The sequence below is a fragment of the Pipra filicauda genome, unplaced genomic scaffold (genome assembly GCF_003945595.2).
Source record: "Pipra filicauda isolate LSUMZ 115617 unplaced genomic scaffold, ASM394559v2 scaffold314_size1190085_pilon, whole genome shotgun sequence".
Classification (NCBI taxonomy): Eukaryota; Metazoa; Chordata; class Aves; order Passeriformes; family Pipridae; genus Pipra; species Pipra filicauda.
This window is the reverse complement of record NW_024104437.1, coordinates 1,101,846-1,124,824: the sequence shown is the minus strand read 5'-3', so window position 1 is coordinate 1,124,824 and position 22,979 is coordinate 1,101,846. Positions and strand designations below refer to the sequence as shown.

General features: G+C 39.0%; 1 protein-coding gene across 3 annotated transcripts in view; it reads right to left on the bottom strand.

Annotated features, from left to right (window-relative positions):
- Window positions 1-21,785, bottom strand: part of LOC113992575 (gamma-secretase activating protein) — a 44,369-nt gene extending 22,584 nt beyond the window's left edge. Inside the window, exons 1-16 of one of the 3 annotated variants that reach the window (XM_039383525.1) lie at window positions 21,543-21,785; window positions 18,471-18,544; window positions 15,568-15,624; window positions 14,775-14,844; window positions 14,308-14,364; window positions 14,087-14,175; window positions 13,608-13,677; window positions 12,908-12,957; window positions 11,530-11,634; window positions 10,557-10,616; window positions 9,834-9,877; window positions 8,916-9,001; window positions 4,416-4,493; window positions 2,142-2,219; window positions 1,579-1,671; window positions 72-289 (exon numbers count right to left, since the gene is read on the bottom strand). In XM_039383525.1, the coding sequence (XP_039239459.1) occupies window positions 72-289; window positions 1,579-1,671; window positions 2,142-2,219; window positions 4,416-4,493; window positions 8,916-9,001; window positions 9,834-9,877; window positions 10,557-10,616; window positions 11,530-11,634; window positions 12,908-12,957; window positions 13,608-13,677; window positions 14,087-14,175; window positions 14,308-14,364; window positions 14,775-14,844; window positions 15,568-15,624; window positions 18,471-18,544; window positions 21,543-21,627 (1,314 nt within the window). In that variant the 5' untranslated portion in view covers window positions 21,628-21,785. The remainder of the gene's footprint in view (window positions 1-71; window positions 290-1,578; window positions 1,672-2,141; window positions 2,220-4,415; window positions 4,494-8,915; window positions 9,002-9,833; window positions 9,878-10,556; window positions 10,617-11,529; window positions 11,635-12,907; window positions 12,958-13,607; window positions 13,678-14,086; window positions 14,176-14,307; window positions 14,365-14,774; window positions 14,845-15,567; window positions 15,625-18,470; window positions 18,545-21,542) is intronic. The other 2 variants (XM_027730008.2, XM_027730009.2) reach the window with 2 other exon arrangements.
- Window positions 21,786-22,979: the final 1,194 nt, after the last annotated feature.

Genomic DNA, 22,979 nt, shown 5'->3' with positions numbered 1-22,979 from the left:
TTTATGCCCTGACCCTGCTTCATGTAACCATCAGTCACTGAAAACAAAATTAGAGGAAGCTCCTTTCCCACCTGCATTTCCAAATCTTCTGTGTGTTGGAAGTAGAGCAGGGCACAATGTAGAGCTGCCAATCTCTCACTGTCTTGTTTGCTCTTCTGTAGGAGCTGCAGCAAGGTGCTGTCACTGATGCTTACAGCATACAGACTCCCTGCTTCGCAATCCAAAACTGTTGACACGAGTGGGGATCGGATGGGACAATTTTGTAACGTGTCAATTCTTGCATCCTCACCTGAAGGACAATGGTTTTCACAACAAAAAGAAGTAAGAACATAAAATTCAGCTGCTACCAGTATTTCTCTTAAGACTCCTAGGTCCCCAGCAGTAAGAAACAGTCTGCCTCTTGCACTAGCTGCCCTGGTATTTTTATGCTCAAGAGGAGGAGGATTGGTGCTGGCTGGATACAGGAAGTAGATAAGGAGCACAGCCCGTACTGAGTTCTCTCCTTCCCTATTGCTGACACAGAGAAGGTGCACAGATTCAAGACTCACTGTGCTGTCTTGAGGCAAAGCAGAGTACATGTGATAGAACAGAGAAGGGCACAAGGCCAGTAGTACAAGTTCAACACGAGAATTAGCACCTATTGGTATCGTTGGTACAGTTCAGAACTGCTCACATGCAGAATCATGATACAAACTTGTACTCTTGGATCTCTTGCCATCAATCACAGTGGTCACAACAGGAAGGTTCTGCTCTGTGATTACTCACTGAAGCATCAGACCAAAACCACTTTATTTATGCTAGTACTAAGGTTCACCACCATGGTACTGTACAGGTACCATATTTCAGACCCTTTGCATCAGAGGGATCAGGCCCACCATACAACAGTGATGCTTCCCACTCATTTTAAGCAGAACAGTACATCATTATCCATATAAAGCAGGTATTAGCTTCCTGTGATGCTGCCCCTGCACCAGTTTCCACAATCTCCTTCACCCAATCAGAACAACAGATTTCTGTTTTCAAACAGAGGCACCCCACTTCCAAAAATAAACCACTTCCCACAAGGACATGTTTGTTGGAAATGGAATAACATGCCTCTCAGATGAGACTCTAAATTTAATTGCATCAGCCTGATCAGGTGAAGGAAACACAGATTTCCTCTCTCCACACCCTCCAAACACACACATTTAGAGCAACTCAATTGCAGGAAGGAAATGTAAAATCAAATTTACATCTCCATGTGAAATTTGAGAACAGTGGAGGACCAAGAACCATGTGCAAAGATGGGGGAAGGGAAACCATGAAACCAAGGCAGAGAATTTCAAATTCAGTGAAAGGTCTTCTTCCATTTCAGAACAAGTTAGAAATATGTAATACATGAAGTATGAAATGTCACTTCATCTTTTCTTTCTAAAATAGAAAGTGGCAAAAATGCCATTCTTATTTTTTCAGTACCTCTCTTTCTTCAGAACACTGTGCAATAAAGGAAACTTTGAGAAATACAACTTTCATGTAAAGAGATTTGATCGAATTTCCACAACAACAATAAAATTATTTCAAGCAGCAGTCTTACTATACCTGTCAGAAATAAACTATGGCACAGCAGGTCAGGATGTTGAATATTCAGGAGGTGCAGGAACTGGCCAGGCAAATAAGCAGCCACATAATAGTCTATTTAAAGAAACAACAGTGGTCAATTTAGCACTTGATCCCTTATTTGCTTTAAGAGGCTGTTTCATATGATTCTCAATTTGGCCCAGTTCTCTGTGTTGGAATTGATTATATCTAGGAAGTATAAAAAGGAGTTAATTAAAAGCTGCTGTTGTATTAACACAGGAAACACTAGTGGTACATTTGAGTTTCCAGGGAAGGATTCAAGAGACTTGAGACACTCAAGAACTCAGCAGCTGATGTCCAGAGCAGATTCTGAGGCAATTTCAGAGGAAGCTGCTTACTAATAGTGAGGTGTTGCAATATCTAATGCCAAATATAGAAGTTAAGCAGAAAAAAAGCAGCAAAATAACATAACTACTTAAAGCCAAGAAAAAAAATCCTTTCCTTCTAGAGAAGGGTTAGTGATTTGTCTCACTACCAGGGACAGAGAATGGCAATCACACAGGGAAGTAACCCAAGTAACCTACCAAGATTCATAAAAGCTACTTCCTTCAATTGATGAGATTCTGTTCTTTCTAGAGAAACTGTAAAAGTTTTGTTGTAACCTGGGGAAAAATAATAATACTTTAAAAAACTCCGAACAATAAACACCATTTGTTACAACCCAACTTTATAGCTAGAAACTTCATCAGTGCCGATGCACCCAAACAGGGATATTTTAGACTGTTTTATGAGGTTGTCCGCACAGACAGATCTACTTCATCCTAAACAGACTCGCTGCACACTTAGCAGACTTGTACCTACATAGTGCAGTTCTTTACTGCTCGAAAACTAGCCATGCACTGCACAGCCTGTGTTTGTGTTTAAAGAAACATTCCATCCCAAAGCAAGCTTGTGTAAAAATACCTTTCCTCAAAAAAAAAAAAACAAATACAAATCCTCTATATAGGTGTGCTTCACATTTTGGTGATCTTTCAACTGCTCTAAAGAATTTCCAGCTGGTTTATCTGCATGCCCTGTTGCTCTAGTTTAGTTCAGCTCAGTTTAAGCATAGGCCAATGTCAGACCTGCTGTGTTTACATGGGCTTTGCATCAGCACAGCTGTTGTTTTATTCCAGACTTGTACCACACTTCTTCTGGTACCCAGCAAGAATGGCACAAAGCCCTCAAACTTCGTCTGTCTCTGAGAAAAGCTGAAGATTAAATAATGGTGTCATGATCACGATGCTACTTAATAGTGCAGGAAAATTCAATATAAAATCCACAGCTGACAGGACCACCAAGGAAAAAAAGCTGCTCATGAGCCACATTTCAGTCACTCATCCAGGAAATGACTTCCTGACCCTAGCAGAGAGATGTGCTTAATATAGGCTGCTAAAAGAGAAAAAAAGAGTCCTCCAAGACCAACAGCACCATCAGAGATGAAGGGGTATCAAAACAAATAGTTTTTCACACAAAATACTGACTGAAATTTGCTTGCAATGAGTCAGTATACTCATCATCACCACTTTGTTACTTGCCTCAAAGTGCATGCAAGCTAATATCAGCACTGCAGGATAGAACTGCAACATCATAATCCCCCTGTTCATGCAGCAGTGACAGCTTTAACAGGGATAGGAAGTTTCCAGATGAGTTTACAGATGCTGAACAAACTGAACCCCTTATACATCTCCAAAATATGGCTTATGGGCCCAATATACCACTCCTTCTGTGATCACCGCAGGACCAGTCTTAAAAGTCTCTTGTATGACTGGTCAATCTTACATGAACCCACAAACAGCTCTGCACCAAACATCTCCATTCCATGAAGGTCATTTCAGACTTAGCTACTCAATGTAACCATATTTATCTTCAGTTTCTTCCTAGTATAGATCAGGATGTACAAGGGCCATGGTTGACTCAAAGCAATGCAACCAGCCTTTGGCTACACGTCAAGCACATCTGGGCAAATCAGCCCCTCACAGCAGTGCAATGTACAGTGTGTCACACCCAGAAAGGACTCTTCCAATTCGTTAATGCCTTCAAGAACACAGAAATGTAGTTCATTCCATCCCAAAATGTTCCAGTAGCAAAGCAACATGTCAGTGCAGTTCTGACATAAGGAAAGCGTCCTGACGCAAGAAAGTAAACACCTAAGGTAGAACAGAGCTATTTTGTCCTCTTGAACACAGTTATTCCATACTATGCAGCTTCTCAATTGAGAAATAATTCGTATCTCTCATCCATGTATCAAACGAGAAAATCTTGCTAACAACAAGTTTTATTCTGCTCAAAATCAAGCAATGGTTTTTATTATTTTAAAACAAAGAAAGGTCTTAACTTTAAGAGTTAGAGCACCACTTACACAGCAACTATTCTTAGAGTCAGTGGGTGTTGCACCTCTTGCTGTGAAAATGACTTTTTAAACTGGAACTCCAAACAGACATTCAAGCTAAGAGCTGTTGGCTCTATTTCCCATACAGATGCCTTATGGCAGAAGTACAACACACCTGCAAGCTCCCACAGATTTCATTGATGTCTGTGCTCAGCACGCCTGAAAGTCTGGCTAGAAATAAGGGACCAAATTAATAAGCATTTACAAGGCCACTGGTTTGAAGCTACTCATTCAGCATCAGGCAGGAAGTCTACAGCAGGAAAGTCAACTTTGCAGCTAAAGGCAGCTGCTGTCTTTAAACACCAGCCACAGTAGTTTATTGTCTGCAGACTTTGGTAGTTATTTGTTTTGAAAGGCATTCTGTGACTCTTTCAGCACAGTGACATTCTCCAAAACAAAGCATAGTAAGTTAACAGGTTAATCTTACCTTTATGTAAAAAATATATGGAGTACGTGATTTCATCAGGAGTATCACAGGCTAGACTACAACACACACACAAGCCTCCTAAAAAGACAAAACAAGAAAACTGATTTGTTCACCTGAATATCTAGACATCTTTATACTGCAAAAAAAAAAAAAAGCATGACTGTTTCAAATCAGAAACTAAAAATAATCTCTCAAAAAATATAAAGATTAAAGAAATATCTATTATGTACCTTTAGCCATCATTTACCTAGCAAAACACAAAATCAAGAAAGAACAGAGGAGGCAGTCTGGCACAATGGAAACGTGGGTCCTGACATTGCCAGTTCTTCCATTTAGGAGAAGTACATTTTAGCCCTTCCCAGTAGAAATCCTGCTTGTAGCCAAAAACTGGATCAAGTCTTTCTCTCCACAGACTGCCTAAATCCAGATATTTTCTGTTCAGGGACTGTCAAATATTCTCAGAACAACATAGTAAAACACAGTTTGTTTGCTTTTCAAGTAATTTCATACTGGCAGCAGCATGATAGACTGCTAGAGCTTTCTCACACCAGAAATGATAGTCACTTCTCCTCTTTCTAGTCCAAAGAAGTGTTAATTCTTTCTCTAGGAGAAAAGTCAGTCCTTGGCACAAGTTTATTTCAGCCAAGGTACTGTGTACAGGAACGCTCCCTGCTCCCAACTTAATTCTACATCAGACTGATCCTGTTTTGACCCCACTGGATGGTAGCCCTGCCTCCATCTCTTATAAAAACTTTAATCCACTTACTCTGATGCTTTGGCACTCATGTTAGAAACAGCTTCCAAATCACATTATCCCAATACAGTTGGGAAAGCTTGGCCACAACTATGACCACTCACCTTTTTCCTTTATTGAAGGCTTATGACTTAAAGAAAAAAATAATACTAATACAGATACTGTTCTGTAAAAAAAAAAAAAGGCTATGTATACAAGGTATATAGAAAATGGCACAGTACAGAAAAAGCACAAGTACAAAAAAGCACAGCTACCAAGATATTTTATTTGATTTAATGCCTCATATTTCACACCCCAAAGCCGTACCATAGCTGTGACACAGATATGGCTGAGACACCTCACACTTCTGCCTTCTGTGGAAGGTAAATACTTTCCTCAGATGTAATTTTTCTTTCTGCTTATTCTTAGCTGACTGAATATTGTCTGATACAGTTTTGCTTGGATATTTGAGTCATTCAGACAACAGACAGGGCATTTTGCCAGAGCATTTGGCTTCTTCCAGAGCACGCATAATTTTTAAAGTAGCAGCATCAGGACCCATGAGGAAGACTGGAAAAGCTCCAGCAACCCACAATGCTGTTTTATTATCAGCAGCTCCCTTCCAGCACTGCAAATTTCTTTCTTGTATGCTGGAGGCTACTGTGTACACTGTTCTGTAAACTGCACACCATGCCAGTGAGTCTGTTCAGACTGAAGTGTCAGTGGGTAATATATGCAAGATGGTCACAGAAACAGCAGCTATGGGGGACTATTAATAGCATGTGCATCTTTCACCCTAAGGATACTGGTCCAAATGTCAGCAAACTGAACCCCAAACAACAGAATGGTGCTTCATTAATACAGATAGAAACAGGGTAGTCTCACATCAGCAAGGATCCAAGCTGTGTTACATCTGACACAGTCCCAGCAATTCCACTAGAGCAGCCAGAGATTGAGAATATACAACAAACTCCTTTCCTATCCTTACCAGGGCCCTCTGCAAATTAGAGCTGGGTTGTGCTGCTGCAGGGAAAGCTTGTTATCCTATTGCATCTGTATGGTGTTTCATGCAAAGGCAGAACCAAGTCTTCTACAGTACCAATTTCAAAATAATTTGCAAACAGTAAAGGCTGTAGCTGAATGCTTCAAGGTGAGAAGACTCACATGAAGATATACTTGGATGGAATCTTATCTTTCCAGAAATAAAAGGAAAAAAATATCTCAACCACAAAATTAAAAAAAAAAAAGAAGCATTTAAAAATTAAGTTCTGCTCCTATCTGAAACAATTACAACTCTTGTCACTTGAAAAATATACATCATACCACTGAGACTGTAAGAGTCACCTAGGAAACTTTAACTTCAAATTGCTCATTTCTGTTCAAGCAAAAGCTCAAGATGTGAGGTTTTTCCAACATCTCAACATGGCATCCAAGTGCCACAATTCAAATACAACATTGCATCAGGGCATTTTGTCTAGTTGTACTGGCTTAGGAGTGACTTGCCTCACTTCAGCCATCCAAACATCTCTCATTTAGACTCCTATACAGCAAATAAAGAAATATGGATTGAAACAATCATCCTCTGGAGATGCCTATTTCTCTCTAGAAACATAGTCCAGATGCCTAATTTTCAGGCAGATAGGTGATGGTAATCCACTGTTTATGTCCTCTCACCGCCTGCATTTTGTTTTAATGCTGACAAAATTTAATTGAAAAGTATTTCTAAAGCACTACAAGAAAACATAGCAGTGCAGTGTTTTTTAAACAATCACTGAATCCTGGACACACAAAGTTAATTCTGAGACTAGAACTGCTTGATCTCAGCTACTCAAGAAGTACATCAGGAGTTTTATCTGGAGACATTTTGTCTGTGCCGAGTGTAAGGAACAGAGCTACTTTTCTGCTGCGGAAGTCTGAGAAAGGAAGAGTGATTTCATTCAGAGTTCAGATTGGCAGGAGCCAATAACAGTTTTATTAAATGGGAAATTGCATGGAATATTCCAGTTTGAAGTTATGCCAATTATTCTTTGCCAGAGATGTCCAAATGGTACAAATAGGGATATTGGCCTTAATATCTGAGACATGCTGGCAGTTCCACAGAAGGCATAGTCTGAGCCACAAAGAAGTTTTGCAAATCACCACAAACAGAGGCACAAAAGGGAACTTTAATGTGATTACCCACAGTATTCTTCAACAACTAGATATGGGTTTAGCACCAAAATAATTCGCTCCAAACTGTTAGTTACCCAAAATGGGTCATGATAGGTAACCTTCAGTTTCAAACAACATTCAAGGAAAAGTCATATACGTTGTGATTACAAGTAATCTCATTTAGTAAGTACAATTGTCAAATTATGTGCTTTACATTAAGTGCAATGAAAAGCAATTGTGAAATGTTCCCCACAGAATTTAGATACTGTGCTGTCAGATAGAAAAGAACATTTTACTTGCGGGTAACCAAATGAGTCTTGTTGGAGGATGACTTAATTTCATCCTAAACTAAGGAGGTGCTTCAATCTGAACAAACCTCAGAGGAGTATATGTTTAAAAGGAAACATATATACAAATCAATATTATTTTCCATTTCTGGACAGGCTGTTAGTATAAGAATTTGTCTTGCTAACAGAGAAAAAGTAGCCTCATCTACATTTGGTAGATAGAAACTTGGCCCTCTTACTTCTAATTCCTTCCCTCTAACCTTTCTAAGCATGCAGTCTGCCTTGGTAAGAGAAAAATCCTTGTAAGGAAACTCTATTTCACTTGATTTGCATTAATGGTCACTTAAGTGCAACTGGCAAACAGCTCAGCAATTGGCTGGTGTGCACAGAACACAGCAGGCCTTGGGGAGCGAGATGTAAAGTCACTTCTGCAACACTTCCCTGTACAACTTTGCAGATGATATAAAGGTTAAACAGATACCATCTCTGCTTGTCTGTATGGTCTTGTCTAATTTAGAAGCTGAAAACAGTTGTGATACCTCTGAACAGATACCTCTTGAGACCAGTTTTCAGTCAAAAAATTGTTCATGGCATGCACTAGAATGTAGAGAGACTCCTAAATCCTAAAAGTTTAAGAAGCATTTCAGGTTTAAGGAATCATATATACGCTAAACTCTTGAGTAGCACATACCAAGTTTAGTATCAAATACTTGGACCTTCCAAGTACCACATATTAACAGCAATATTAAGCTTTCAGAGTCTGTAGTGCACAAACTCTGTGTACCTATGTCCACCCTGTAACACAATAAACCCAGACAACAGACCCAGCCAAAGCCTTCCTTGAATTTACTTTCTAACACACTTTTTGTCAGCTTTAACATTAAATTGCTTTAATGTAATACACAAGCACACTTTGATACACCTGTGTTCTGAAACTAGCAGGAAAATGCTAGTACAGTGTGCTTAGACTGAGATATTTCACTAAATGAGAGCATGATACCCGTTCTTTGAAGTTGGGCTACCAGAAAATTTCTGCGTGACTGTTTTGTTGTTAATATATAAAAACCTGGATACTTCAGCTCAACTTCAATGCAGCTTTCAGAGGGTAAAAAAAGTCACTAAGACAAACCACGGTTGCCTTCTGCCTCTCCTCACTGTTACCTGTCAAGTATATTCTAATGGAATACAAATCTCACACTCATATTATATGTATTTGCATTTTGTGTGTTTTTTAATGTCTGATGAAGAAATTTAGTAATCAATTATGATTATACTGCATAATAATCACTAGTAGAGGTAACTTTGACTATACTTGTATTTATTCATTACCTGCTTTACTTGTAAAAACCTGAAGGTTCAAAGATTTAGATGCAACACCTTGGTCTTGACAGTAATCATATCCAAAATTCACAAGTCTATGAGCAAATAAAGATCACTAAATAAATCATTTAATCCACAGAGATTTGTCACAACAAAAAGATCACAAGAACAGTCACCGTGTAATGAAAACATACTAATTAAATTATAATCAAATGTTCTCTAATGCAAGGTAAATTAGGCTTTAACCAGTCTGCTCAATGCTGTTAGAAATGAAGACTCCAAGACTGCACAGTTACCCAACAATTTTGATCACATCTGCCAACTTCAGGCAGACTAGGTTTTTCCTCAGTTAAAAGGGAGCCTTAAGGAGACGAGCTCAGATGCAATCACGTGCATGACAGACACAGACAGAATCAGACAAATCTTCATCTTTCAAAGTGCAGGCTGCCTGGAAAAAGCATGCTGGAGGAGAACAGAGTATAGGCAGTGTCTCATAGGCTATAAAAAGGAGCTACTGGTCTGGTTAACTGCCCAATAAAACTTGCAACAGCAATTAGAAATGGAGAGCTTCCCTTGGCAGAAATTTTGGCATCACCACTACAGCAAGCTCAAGATTAAACTAAATTAACTTAAGCAGGTACAGCCTACTCAAAGGTTTAGCCTATAGCTAGCTCTTCAGACAAATAATTTTTAAAAATGGTACTAAGAAGCAGTTAAGGATTAAATTACTTTTTACAGTTGACCCTGATGAAAGTAAGAACTAGAGGTTTGGACACAGTGTTCATGTTATTCTTACATTACGGTACCATGTAGGCAACTGGAAACAGAGATACCGTGGTTTGCACAAATTTCTCTTAGGTTTGTAAAACATTACCATATATATTGAAAGGAAAGCAAAACAAAACATTAAAAATACAAACAACTTACTTCAATTGTGTGTCATTTACAGAAATATCCAGGTGTGATTCCAGCTGTTAACCAAAAAAGAAAACAAACCTGTTATCTAGTGAGGTCAGTGTATTATGATTAGTATTAGTAAAATGTGTCACATTCACATTTCACCAGAATTAACATTTTAACAAAGTTTATTTATCCTCCTCCAATCCTTACAGTCACTCCAAAAATACCTATAAAATAGATTCCTTTTGAAAAAGAGAAAATAAATTGAGAGATATTTAACCTCCTGCGTTAGAGCAAATTTCAGCCACTGGGACAAAGGTCTAGTAATAATTATACATTGTAAGTTTTATGTTCTGTTCTCTGTATTTTGGCTGCAATGAATGTTCCTGTTTCACTTAAAACTGACACAAAATTAACAGGTGGTTTCTTTGTCTAGTGCATCTGACAGGTCTGCTTTTTCAATAATTGAATATAAGATCAGTATAGTGTCATGAAGGTCCCTTACTTTCTTCTAGGTTAATAACAGTAATTCCACTAAAGTTACTTTACTGTGGCACAATCTGACTCTGAATATGTTATTGACAATAAAATAATGTAAAAACCCCCAAAAAACAAATGGAAAACCAAACCCTGGTTTTCTTATGAAAACACTTCAACAAAAGATACTGAAACAGATCTCTGTATTCGTGCCTGAAACACATAATTACATCCCACTAAAAACCATTATATAATAAAATACTCATAACTTACTATTGAGTTAAAATTTTCATCAGGATAAAACTGGACACACCTTAAAGTACTCTTTGATTCCTGGAATTAAAAAGGATATGTTTTGTGACTAAGGAAGCATATTATATAGACTGAAAAGCAATTGGATACTCCACACTGTTCTCCACACTCAACTTGTTCTGCTAACAGATATGCAGAAGTTGGGGGACAAAAGCTGAATTTAAAAACCACATATAACCCCTCACAATAGCACTACAACATGCTTCCTTCCTGCCCCAGATCATTATCTGCCAATCATCTATAATTGCGTGGGCTCTCACTTGAAGAACAGCAATACATGTCTCACACATTCTAGAAAGTTAAAAAAAATGTTTTCCATAGTTACTTATATGGCAAAAAGAACTGTATCTTGGTTGGGTCAGTTCAAAAAGGGTATCTCAGAAACAAAAACAGGAATACATTTCTCCACCACAGTTCATTTCCTGTTACTTCCTAACACTCACTCCTTTTGTGGCTAAGAAGAGTTTAGAAAAATCAGTTTTCATTTACACAGAATACATCAACTCCAAATAGTCCTTCAGACAAAACAAAAAACCCAAACCCAAAGAGTTTTAAAGTTTCTAGCCAAGAACCTGTCCTCACTTGGTAACTCAATGTCTGCATACAAAATACTTCCTATATGTGAATTCTCTAGAACAGAAACATTATATTCACAACAGTTTTGGGTAGATTTAGATACTTCTGAATAAAAGATCTTTCTAAAGCCAAAAACCTAACAAACCCACCTTTTTTTATAGAAAGCACTAAGACCACCAATCTTCTTGGAATTTACTAAGCACAGCAGCAGCTAAAGCCAGTTAGACTTTTGTTTTTTAAAGGGAACAGGACAGACTACCCTCATGAAAACAAACTCCCACTTGTCATCCCACACACAGAACTTTGCAGTTTCTAGAGAGGCAGGGAAAAAATCTCCAAGAATGACTTTCATTCTCACCTTTGGAACAATGTAGAAGAGCCTCTGTTCCATCATATCCCACTGTGCCCAAACGAGATCATCTGCAACTTTGGCTCTTGGAAGCTGACCTGACTTTTGAATCACCTAAAGGGAAAGAAAGAGCATTAGAAGTTGGCAAATAAGGTTCTGTAACAATTATGCACAGCCTGTGCTTTAAAGAAAAAAAGCAATGACAGTAGTGGCACAAACACTAAGGTGCTTGTTAGTGGCACAAAGTCCACCTTTGTTGTGTGCAGGGTGCTCAGCTTAAAGAGATCGGAAGCACAGTTGTCAAGGTACACCTACTAACAAATCTTTTCTTTCAGACTTCCTTGCTTGCAAGAAATTCACCACTTAAGCTGCTCAAAGTGAACAAAATAAAACACACAGCACTCTTCAACATAGAGGAGGGAAATACCATAGCCAGTTCAGAATCAGCTGCATTAACTACTGAAAGATGTGTCAGCTCCAAAAGAGATTTCTGTCCAAAGTCTCAGCCACATGACAGAGAGTACTGGAGACAGGAAAAGGACTAAATTGTGGAAAACTGTTAGGACTGTATAAATGCACTTGAAAGATGTATGGAGATTTCATGCCAACCAAAAGAAGTCTGTTTGTTAGAAGGACATCAGACCAATCTGTTTCCTGATTACACTTAGTATTTACTCCATTACTGTGGTCTAGCATATAAAATCCATCTGCATTATGGGTTACGATGATAAATTTGGAGAAAACCATGAAAAACAAAGTGACTGAAATCAGGTCCTTAACTTTTCCTTCCAAGCCAACATTTGTCTCCATGAAGCAAAACATTGGCTTTTATGGTACAATTCTTTACTATATGAGATGTATGTTTATTAATAATAAGTCTTTTAAGCAAAACACCCACAATTTGTTGAAGACAAATTTATGTTAAAAACAGGACAAAGAAATGAGGTGAAAAAGAGATTGGAACATTCACTGTACTTGGACTATATCTAAGTTTCACATCTTTTGTTTGCTTACTTTTTAAGCAAATCCTTTACTGGGATTACACAGACTCACAAAAGACAAAGTTAGGAGAGTGACACTGCAAATACTTAAAATGGTTTAAAAATGAATATACATCATGTTTACTCCCAACTTCTAACACACAAAAGCATTCAGCAACAAATAAAATCCAATAAAATAAGTAATTTTCCTCAGAGATTACAGGGTATACAGGTTTATCAATCAGCTTTATGGTTATCTGCATAAGTTGTCATATTATCAATACTCTCTCTAATATACTTTGTGTTGTTCAAGTATAAAACTACAAAAACTGTTAGCTAAAATCACAGATTTTTACATTTTCAATTAAAGCAAAAAAACTCAAACCCCAAGATTTTTCAAGGCTTACCACTTTCTGTTCTTCTTCTGCAACAACACGAATGTCAAACTGTTCAATATCTTTAAAACATAGGAAAAAAATCATTACAAACATACATTTTTAAATGCTTTTATGCAGCTAATTAAACAATCTCACCTCTTAGACTTCTGTAAGAACACTATAAGAACTCTGCCCACCTAAGTCCAGCTACTCAAGGCTGGTGTCTAGCTCAGAGAAGATGGGCCTCTCCAAAGAGGTGGTAAAAGCAACCTCACTCTACAAGACTGAAAAGGCAAGAGCAATAAACCTTTTCCAAGTGTCCACCTTTATCCATTCCATGCCAACATGCAATATTAGCTGAATCCAATGAACTATTGTGCTATTCTTATCCCACTTGTCACATGTTAAATCACAGTCCTTCTTTCACAGTCAATTGATCTGCTCTGAATTTATATAGGCAGTTATAAAATGACTATTTTAGCTGTTTAATAAAGATAACTGATGAATGCATGAACTAAGCAACTAATTGCAGTCAAAGATGGCCATTCAGTTAAAAATGAAAAAGATTCCAGTAAATGATACAGTTCTCGAAAGACCTTCGGAATACCTAGAATAGCTTGCACCATTCTTTTTCCTGTTTTTTTCCCAATAAAAGGCTTCCAAAAATATAATCTATAATGATCACCTTGAAGTAAAAGAATGAATATTTACTTTGAAAATATTAACTCACATTTATCTTCTGAAACTAGCAAGAGGCGACTTTCTGTAGAAGCATTTCTGTCTTCAACTGGATAAAGAAACTACAGAGAAAGTTTCCCAAAAGTTAAGTAAATAACCAAAGTAGTTTAGAACACTCATCTAAAATGGGTGGGGTTTAGCTGGATATTTACATACGTTTAAATTCAGTCAGACAAAATAATGATATTTAATTAATAAGAATAACTATTATTACATATTAACAGTCACCAATCACTATAATGGCAAGCTTTGGGGGATTAAAGAGAAATAAAAAAGTAGCCTTCATGTCAGAGAAATATTCTGCATCAAACATTTTATGAAGTTTCATTTTTTTAATTCTATGAAGGAACACGGGGACACTATCTCTGTAACAGCTGCAAGATAACACAAGATATTTCTGCACTCAACCATGTTTTCCCCCTAGTATAGTGGATTACAAAGGCTTATCTTTGGATTAGTTGAATAATTTACCTGCACTCGAACACAGCTATCCACAGCCTTCAGGACTCTCACATTATTAATGGGATGAATTTCAATTAGCAGGGTTAAATACTTGGAAACTGAAAAAAGAACATGTTTTAGATAACACTTTTTTAAGTATACAATTTTGTTTTCTAAACAGAAATTATGTGGGAAAGCAAGCAAAAGGGTATGATATTACAAACAGTGTTAAAACAACCCACTTGCAGTACCTGACTGTAATAGCTGACTTGCTGTTTCGTCCTCTGTATAGTGACGGAAGCTGACAGCTAAGGGGGGGGAAAAACACCAACACAATTACAGTGAGTTTGCATATTTGATATAAATCTTATTAAACATTCACGAAGAGCAAGCATCACAATTTTTCTACCAGAAACATATATGCTAAAGGAACAACAGATGTTCTGCTGGAAGTAGGAGGCAGGCACAAATGCAGGAAGGAGGAAGTGAACAAAGGGTCAGTGTGTCTTAGACTTTCATTTTAATAAAACAGCAATATCATTACAGCTGTGTCTTTATATTGTTACCTACATTATTTGGTGATGGATCCACTGAAGAGCATAAAGTGCTGTGGGCAACAGATAGGTCAAAATAGATTTAACCAATTCTACACACAAATGTATGATCCTACTAAACTAAATCTTTACCAAAAAAATTTAAAGATAAAACACATATTTACCCAATAATGTCCTTTCATTATTGACCGAACAGCTGATTATGTGTAGATCCTTCTCAAACGTATAGAGGTGCTACAGAGAAACATGGTAGTGTTAATAAATGCAATTGCTTAAACTACATAAAGGAAACCACTTCTAATCACTAATCACTTCTCCTTAGGAAAACACTGCTGTCCAGTACACAGGTTTTATCTTTAAACCAAATCTTTTCATGGTCAGAAGAACCATATTTCAAGCCTCAGCTGTATCAGTTCTCCTTTTTCTCATTTGTTTTTTTCTTACTGGTTCTTGTGAGTTCTGTGTTGCCACTTGAGCAGCGCAGCAGGCTTTTATGTAAATACAAAATTTCACCCATTTCATACTGTTATGGGGACACCTGCAAAGTCCTGTTATCATGAATCTACTTACTGAATTGCAGTATGTTCAGTTTTAGAATAAAATAATTTCTTATAAATGGTAGCATCAAACTGACTGAGAATGCACACATAAAGAAAACCGCAAACATTTACTTCTTAGCACACATGTTCAGTGTGAAGAGAAGTGGAAAGGACTTGAATTGGTTGTTTTGAAATAAAGATTTCAGAGGTGATGCTTTACTACTGTTAAGCCTTTCAGATATTCTATAATGTTCTGCATTTTAATACTACTGAGAATCATTTGAATACCTTCTCCAGTCTCTTCTGTTTCAAACAAGGATATGCCTCTTAAGGACATAACACACTGTGTTGCAAGGCACCAAAATCTGAAACACTACAGCACTGCCTTCACCAGAGAGAAAACTGGTATTGCTCTCACCTCATTTTGTTTACTTTGAAGATCGTACAATCCAATATGAGTATTTCTCTGACTTCCCTATGGATGGAAACAAATTAGCACTGGCAATATAAATACATACAAAGTTAAACATTGCTTTTATTTTTTTTCATATCTCCTTCTTCTCCCTGCCCCTTGACACACATCTTTGCACACTTCCCTGTCCTATAAACAGACAGTTAATTATCTAATTCCAAGAAAGCAAATTCTAATTCCAAGAGAACAAAGATTTATTTTTTCCTTTTAGAACTAACACATGGGATAAAGCTGAAATGTGGCCAATCCACAGCCCACAAGCCATTGCATAAGCCAAGTGCCTCTCTCTCACTTTGCTTCTAAATGGGTTTTAGCTAAAGGCAGCAGGGTCAGGAAGAGAGATGTCTGTACAAGAATCAAAACGGATGCTATGGCCCCTGGAGATCTAAGGCTAGTATTCCAAACCTCACCAACTTGGTGGGTTATTGCTCCAAAAGGGAGCACAGAAACATCAAACATCCAAAAAAAACCCAGCTCCCAGTGATCTAGTTGCAGCCTGGAAAGAGGATTTCTCTCTGCCTTAAGAAGTGATTGTTTGAAGGCTAAACACATTTCACAAGCTTACCATAAGCCTTCTGCCTTTGAAGAGAAACATAATACACATCCTTTCTAGCTTATTGATAATAACATACAATAATTTTGTTTGGGGCACTTAGAAATGTTTGAGACTACACAGATCAAATTTTCTTCTTGTTAACTTTTACCATGCCTTAAATTTTCCAAATATATTGAAAAAGAAAATTCTGCTAGCAGCATATACTGTATATCAAATCAAACTGATGTCTATTAATGTACTCTAGGTATAGGCACTAAATCACTAAACTGTTGAAATTAAATCCAGCCACAAAGGCTTGTACTCAAACAGTGAGCATCATTGTTTTTAACTACAGCTTGGGGGAAGAGGGGAGAGATCTGTGGTTATTTACAAAGTTATGGCATCTTGCTTTGTGAAGTTAAAACAAAAGCCTGAGTATTCGCTTCCTAAGGGGTCTATTTCTGAGTGTCTCATTATTGTTGTGGCAATGACAAAAGTCTTTGACTTGTGATTTAAACAAGGAAAACAAAATGTCTTTATATTAAGACACAGGCTCCAGGCCTCCTAATTTAAGATTAAGCAAGTGCTTTCACAAATAACCATTCTTTCCAAGTGTGTCTGAAACGCTAACACCCTCTGTACTTAGACACTGAAAAATACACTTCACAAGACTGGTAACAGAACTACATCAATGCCCATAACCATGCATAAGCTAAGACACTTGTTTTCATGTGCTCTCTAAAGATTCTTGCATTGCCCTGCAAATAGAAGTCACTTCTGTTAAAAATATCTTCCTTGACACCAGTTATTAATGTCAGAAAAGACAGATACTGTCAAAACCACAGTACAACGCAATACTCTAAAATAAGCTTGAAAATAAAGCTCATTCTCCACCTTCCCCTAGTTTCACACAAAACACACTTGACTTTCTCTCACGCAGAAAACAAAGGTTGCTTTCTATTTGTATGTGTTAGGAACCAAGCCAGGGCAGCTCAGTTTAGTTTACATCCCCCACCCCATACAACAGCTCTCAAAAAACAAGCTACAAGTTCCGTGAACTCCATCCCCTGTTTTGACCAGACCCCTATGAACTACAGTGGGAGCTCAGACAGCCAGCATGCAGGCAGCCACCTGTGTTTGGCTGTGTGAACCTTGAGCTACAACTCATCCCTTGTGCCAGTTGCAAGAGCCTGAAGAGCGTACAAGGCAGTTAGACTGTCAAGAGGCCCAAAAAAGCTTTGTGTGAGATTCCACAGATGCTACAAAGCAGCAACATCACATACACACAGCACCAGGTCTCCTGCTGAGCTAGTTACTTGAACTAAGTCTTCCAGAGTTTTGAGCAATGAAAAAGAAACAACAATTCGATACATTTTTTAGTATTGTTTTTATGGTTACTGTTGTCTTGTAGAGACTCCCCTCCCTATGCTTGTACTAAAGGAAACATCCACCCACAGTATTACACCTTGATGAAGACCTCACCTCTTCCCTTAACCCTAGGCAAGCTGCAGAGTTTTAGCATTGTTGTGCCAGAGGGGAATGAAAGGCAGCCCTACTCTATTGGAGTTCATCTCAGATCTGCACTCTTAAAGAGCCAAGATCCTCCAGGATCCAGCTGGGTCTACAGACACCTCTGAGCTGCACAGTCAAGAAGCACAGCTTCTCTCATCAAGGGAACAAGACAAGGTGTCACCTTCTGAAACTATTTAAAAAATCTCTTGGAACTAAAAGCTAAACATATGCCATGGAGAGCAGAATCCTATGTTAAGGCTAATTCTACATACTTTGAGATATCAAATAAATAATGGTTACTTTACTTGCAATAAAGTGCTACAGATAAATCTTGAAGTCACAGAGAAGAAAGGTACATGCAGAAATAGTGTTAGATAAATGGCATCTTAACACATATATACTGGTAGGAGAAAACACTTAAGTAAAACAGTGCCATGAGTTTAATAGTTTAGACTTCCCTAAGAAATTCTGAGGGTGAAAAAATGTGCCACTTACGAAGAGTTAGCTGTTAAAGAAATTGCCTTTCATTCAGCGTAAGATTCTGGCCCACCAAAAACTCAAGGGTAAAAACTCTACGGACTTAATCAAGTCAGTACTTTACTCTCCATTTCATCATTCTTAACCTTTGTCTGAAGTGGAGACAGACACCTTCCTACTGCCCAACCCCCCAAGGTGTAATCAGTCGAGTTTTCGTTTTCTAAACCTCAATGCAAAAAAAAGAATTAAACTACGAGAACTTAATTAGATTCACACGTAGTGTTATTCTCAACTATATTTTTATAATGTTTCAAGAGAGACTTACCTTCCAGGTATAAATAATTTTTCCATTTCTTTCAACATTTACAACATATAGTGCTGATGAATTCTCAGAAGTATCTGAAATAAGAAGTATCAAAAGGCACCGGATTTTCATTTGAGCTGGTTCAGTGTACAATACATACACACTTTAGGAAAAGATGCTAAATACATGTAATGATTTTTTACATGTAAATACTTACTTACATTTCCCTCCTGGAAACAGAGTATCTTTTACACCATGATTTAAATCTGATAAACTTCAACACAAAAAGTTAAGAGATTTCAAAACAAACAGGAATTAATTATTTATCTAAACCCCTAACTCTTCATTATAATTGTGATTCTAATGGCCACTACCTTTTGTTATGAAAATGGAATGTACTTTTTCACAGAAAATCAAGTAAAAAAAAAAAAATCCAAAAACCTTGCATTTATTCACTATACATATGGGGTTCAAACAATTAAGTTGCACTCCAACACTAGCCTAAAGAAAGTGTCATTTGCTCCTGTCTGCCCCTTCAGCATCTCAAAGGAAAGCCTGGAAATAAACTATACCTTCAGAGATTAATTCTGTGTACTTTCCTCATGCTGTTTTTATGTTTTCTGATCACTGCAACCATGAAAAATGTGTTTATCTCAGATGAATTTTTTATTAAAATTGTAAATTTTGCCCTTAATAAGGTTGAAGCTGCATGATTGGTTGTAGTTTTATCATAAAGGCAGCCTGTAGTTCAATAAGCATCAACAAAAAGAATTGTCCACAACTCTTGGCAAGCACGTAGTCAAGTTTGACACTATTTATTTGGCAGTTATCACAAAGCCTTGATAGAAGGAAGACACTTAGTAAAACTTAGTTTAACAAGCCTGATAATATAAACTGGCTTGTACAGCTTTCAGTGATAAGGGAAAAAAACCTATTTACAAGTATTATCAGAAGGAAGTAAATTCTCCGTTTTGTCATGGGAGGACAATGAAAATCCTTCATGTACATTTAACAACGCATCACTTTCTATTTGTCTCACATCACTCAAAGTACACTACAATACCACTACATCAGGGCTAGCTGGTGACAACTGAGTCAGCCTCAGATAACCATACAACCTGCTCTTTTTTGAGTGGAAACTTCCTGGGACTTAACCACACCTCAGACTTTCAAGATGAGCACTATGGTCTACACATCTCTGCCTCATACAATACTCCCTCAGAATAGAATTTAGGTAGAGAAGGTCCATGAGAAATCTCCATGTCAGTGAACTTCCTTATCACCTGACACAGATTTCTTAAAGATGTTGAAAAAGTTCTGTGTCAGAAGAGAATTTCACGTCACTGAACAGTCAGTGGGAATATGGAGCCAAAGAAGAAGTGGCAATGGTCTCCACCCTTGGAAAGTCCTGCAATGTAGAACTACAACTTCTTCCTCACGCCCACAGCTGAGACCAGCAGATGAAGGGCTGCAAAAGGACCAACCCAACCTGCCTGCCCAGCAAATGGCTCTTATTGACAAAATCAGGAGAATGCAGTTTGATTTCCTGAAGGCCATTATATGCAGCTCATACAAAGCTTAGTGGAATAAAGAGAACAAGGCTGGTTCGCTTCACTTGCCGCTCCCTTCCTATCATCATAGCTACTCCCAGCTCTCACACAGTTATCAATTCTCACATGCTATCGAGAGCTTTCAAGACCTCAGAAAAAAAGTAATAAATATAACATCTGAAACCACTGACACAGAAGTACCATGACTCCTACAGATTATTTGCTTTCTGTGATTAGATATTTCTTTGATGTTTAAATGAATCTTTTCATTCCTACCTCCCATCTTCACATTCCTAATACAACAGCACTGCATGATGGGAAGAAGTCAGTACAGACAGATAAAAAGGAAAATGCAATACAGTAAAGTTGGTGTTGAATCAGATGCACCTTCCAAACTAGATTATTCTGATTCTGTATTACCAGGGGCATGTCCTGAACGAAGACTCTGTATTGCATTTTAAAAAGCTGAATATGATTGTCCCTTTCCCAAACACAAGTCATCACCATTTTGAAATCCTTATGCAATAAATAGGTAGATTTTTCTTTGAATTCATCACAGACCAACTGATAAATTCATAGATGAATCAATTATGTGTGGAGACTTTCAGAATTTTACCTCAAATCTCTTCAGTACACCATTCAACAGTTTTTCAGTAAACTGTGTAGAAAACATATAATACTTTCTAACTGACTTTGTAAGTCATGGCTTAGTAAATAATTTCCTTATTTACCAAGCTGATACTTCTTGGTTTGCAGCCAAACAAGATCTTATGAACCTATTGATCTTATGAACTATTTGATAACACCCCTTCAATGTGGTAAGCAAGTTGAATATTTTGAGTAAATTAAAAGCCACCGAAGGAGTTGGTTTCAAGTTCATCCCACAGTGCCCCCAATGATATTTCTACTGAAGCAATCATTATTACAGCAGTATTATTGTATTAAAATAAGGTTTCCATCAGTTTCTGAAAAGCAGAACTGGGCCAGCTGCTCTGTAGATGAATAAGAACAAACAAAAGCAAAAAGCCACAGGGCCAAGAATACAGGGGGTTCACTCTTTTTTCCAACCACTACCCAGAGCACTCGCCAGGCTGGATATCTCACAGTGCTGCGACAGCTGCCGCTGCCTCTAATTTTAACTAGCGCTCTTTTACCAGACAGACCAAAGTGTTCAGGCTATGGGGGTTTTTTCCTCCCAGAAAGGGGAGTAGCGTGGGAGAAGGAACCATACTAAAACTTTTGTTTGTTTGTTTTGGAAGGGGAGGGGGAAAAAAAAGTCCCAAACGTGTGAAGAAGCAGGAGAAAGAAACAAGCTGTGGAGCGCAGCAGGCGTGTTAGAAGTGTTTTCAGCATGTGAAAAACTCCCGGAGGACACCAAACTCGCCCACCTCGAGTCTCCCGGCACCCAGGGGTCGCTCCCGGACGGGGATCCCGCCGCAGCCCGGCTCCTCCCGCACGGAGGTGGCCGGGAGCGCCCGGAGGGAGGGAGAGAGGGAGGGAAGGAGGGAGGGATGAGGCTCTCCTGGCCTCCCGGGAGCGTTACCTAGAGCCGCGGCCCAGCCCTGCGCCGCCAGCCAGGGCACCACGTCCCTCCGCAGCTCGAACTCGGGCACCAGGCGCAGCAACATCGCCCCGGCCCGGCCCCGCTCCGGCCCCGCCGCCTCAGCCCGCCCCGCGGGGGGGCTCCGCGCCCATTGGGTGTTCCGGGGGTTCCCGGCGGCGGTTCCGGCGGGTCCCGGCCCGCTCCCGGCCCCGCCGGCCCTTCCGCTTCCTACCGAGGGCGGGAGCGGCTGGACGGCGCTCCGCGGAGGGTACCCGGCCTGCAGGTGGCCCGCTGCAAGCGAAGGCTCGCGTTTTCCTGGCGCCCAGGCTCCTCCCCAGGCACGCTAGAAGAATCACAGAATATTCTGCCCACAAGGATCATCGAGTCCAACTCTTAGTCCAGCACAGGACATCCCCAAGAATCACACCATGTGCCTGAGAGCATTGTCCAAACGCTTCTTGAACTCAGGCTTGGTGCTGTGACCACTTCTCTGCAGAGCATGTTCCAGTGCACATCCACCCTCTGAGTGAAGAACCTTTTCCTGATATCCACCTCCTCTGACACAGCTTCAGGCCATTACCAAGGGTCCTGTCACTGGTTGCCACAGAGAACTCGAGGCGGTGTTTCTGAAGCCTCTCCACAGTGTAACTCCAAGTGCTTCAGACAGCAGCCTCTCAGTGAGGGCTGATGTCAGGCTTTGATCATCTGGTGTTCACTGATCAGGAACCATGAGTGACCTGTTGCCCTCCTCACAATCCCCCAGGAAGGGTTAGGGTGTTTTCCAAGACTTCAGCCAGCATCCCTGTTTTCTTAGCTTGTGCGCTCTGAAATTGTTTGTTGAATAGATCAAGTCTCTTTAAACTGTTGGCAGAGCTCAGGATGTCCTCTCAGACTAGGCCTGGCCTGCAAAGGAGGTAAAGCTTTATGTATTCTTAGGTGTCTTTGTGGTTTGTTTGCTTGGGGTTATTTTAGCTGTTGAAAATATTTGTAGCACTGATAAGGTGCTACTCCATGGCTATCTATAGCCTGCTTGTAATTACCATTTCCCTTCTGACATGTGCTGGGTGATGTCAGCCAGCTAAAGGTGGCATAAAAGTGGAGAGACTGTAAGGACACACACCAAGCTTGGCATACCCAAGTACAGAACAGCTTGAGCCTGTTCTGAGAGGTGGTCCAATACCAAGTTTCTCCCCTTCATTGCTAAGCTTTGGAGCTGTATAAAGACCAGATGAGAAGCAGGTACATCTGCAATGTGTGGATGAAAGGCAGTTTGATAATGAAAAGGCAAAGCAGACATAAGCTTCCTCTCTATCTCCATATTGTCAACTTTTACAGTTTTATCACAAGTTCCATAATCAGCATTCTTCTTAAAGCTCCTTGGATCAAGTGGTTGTGCAAGAATTTCAGCTTATCTTTTCACTGTTGTGAAATAAAGCT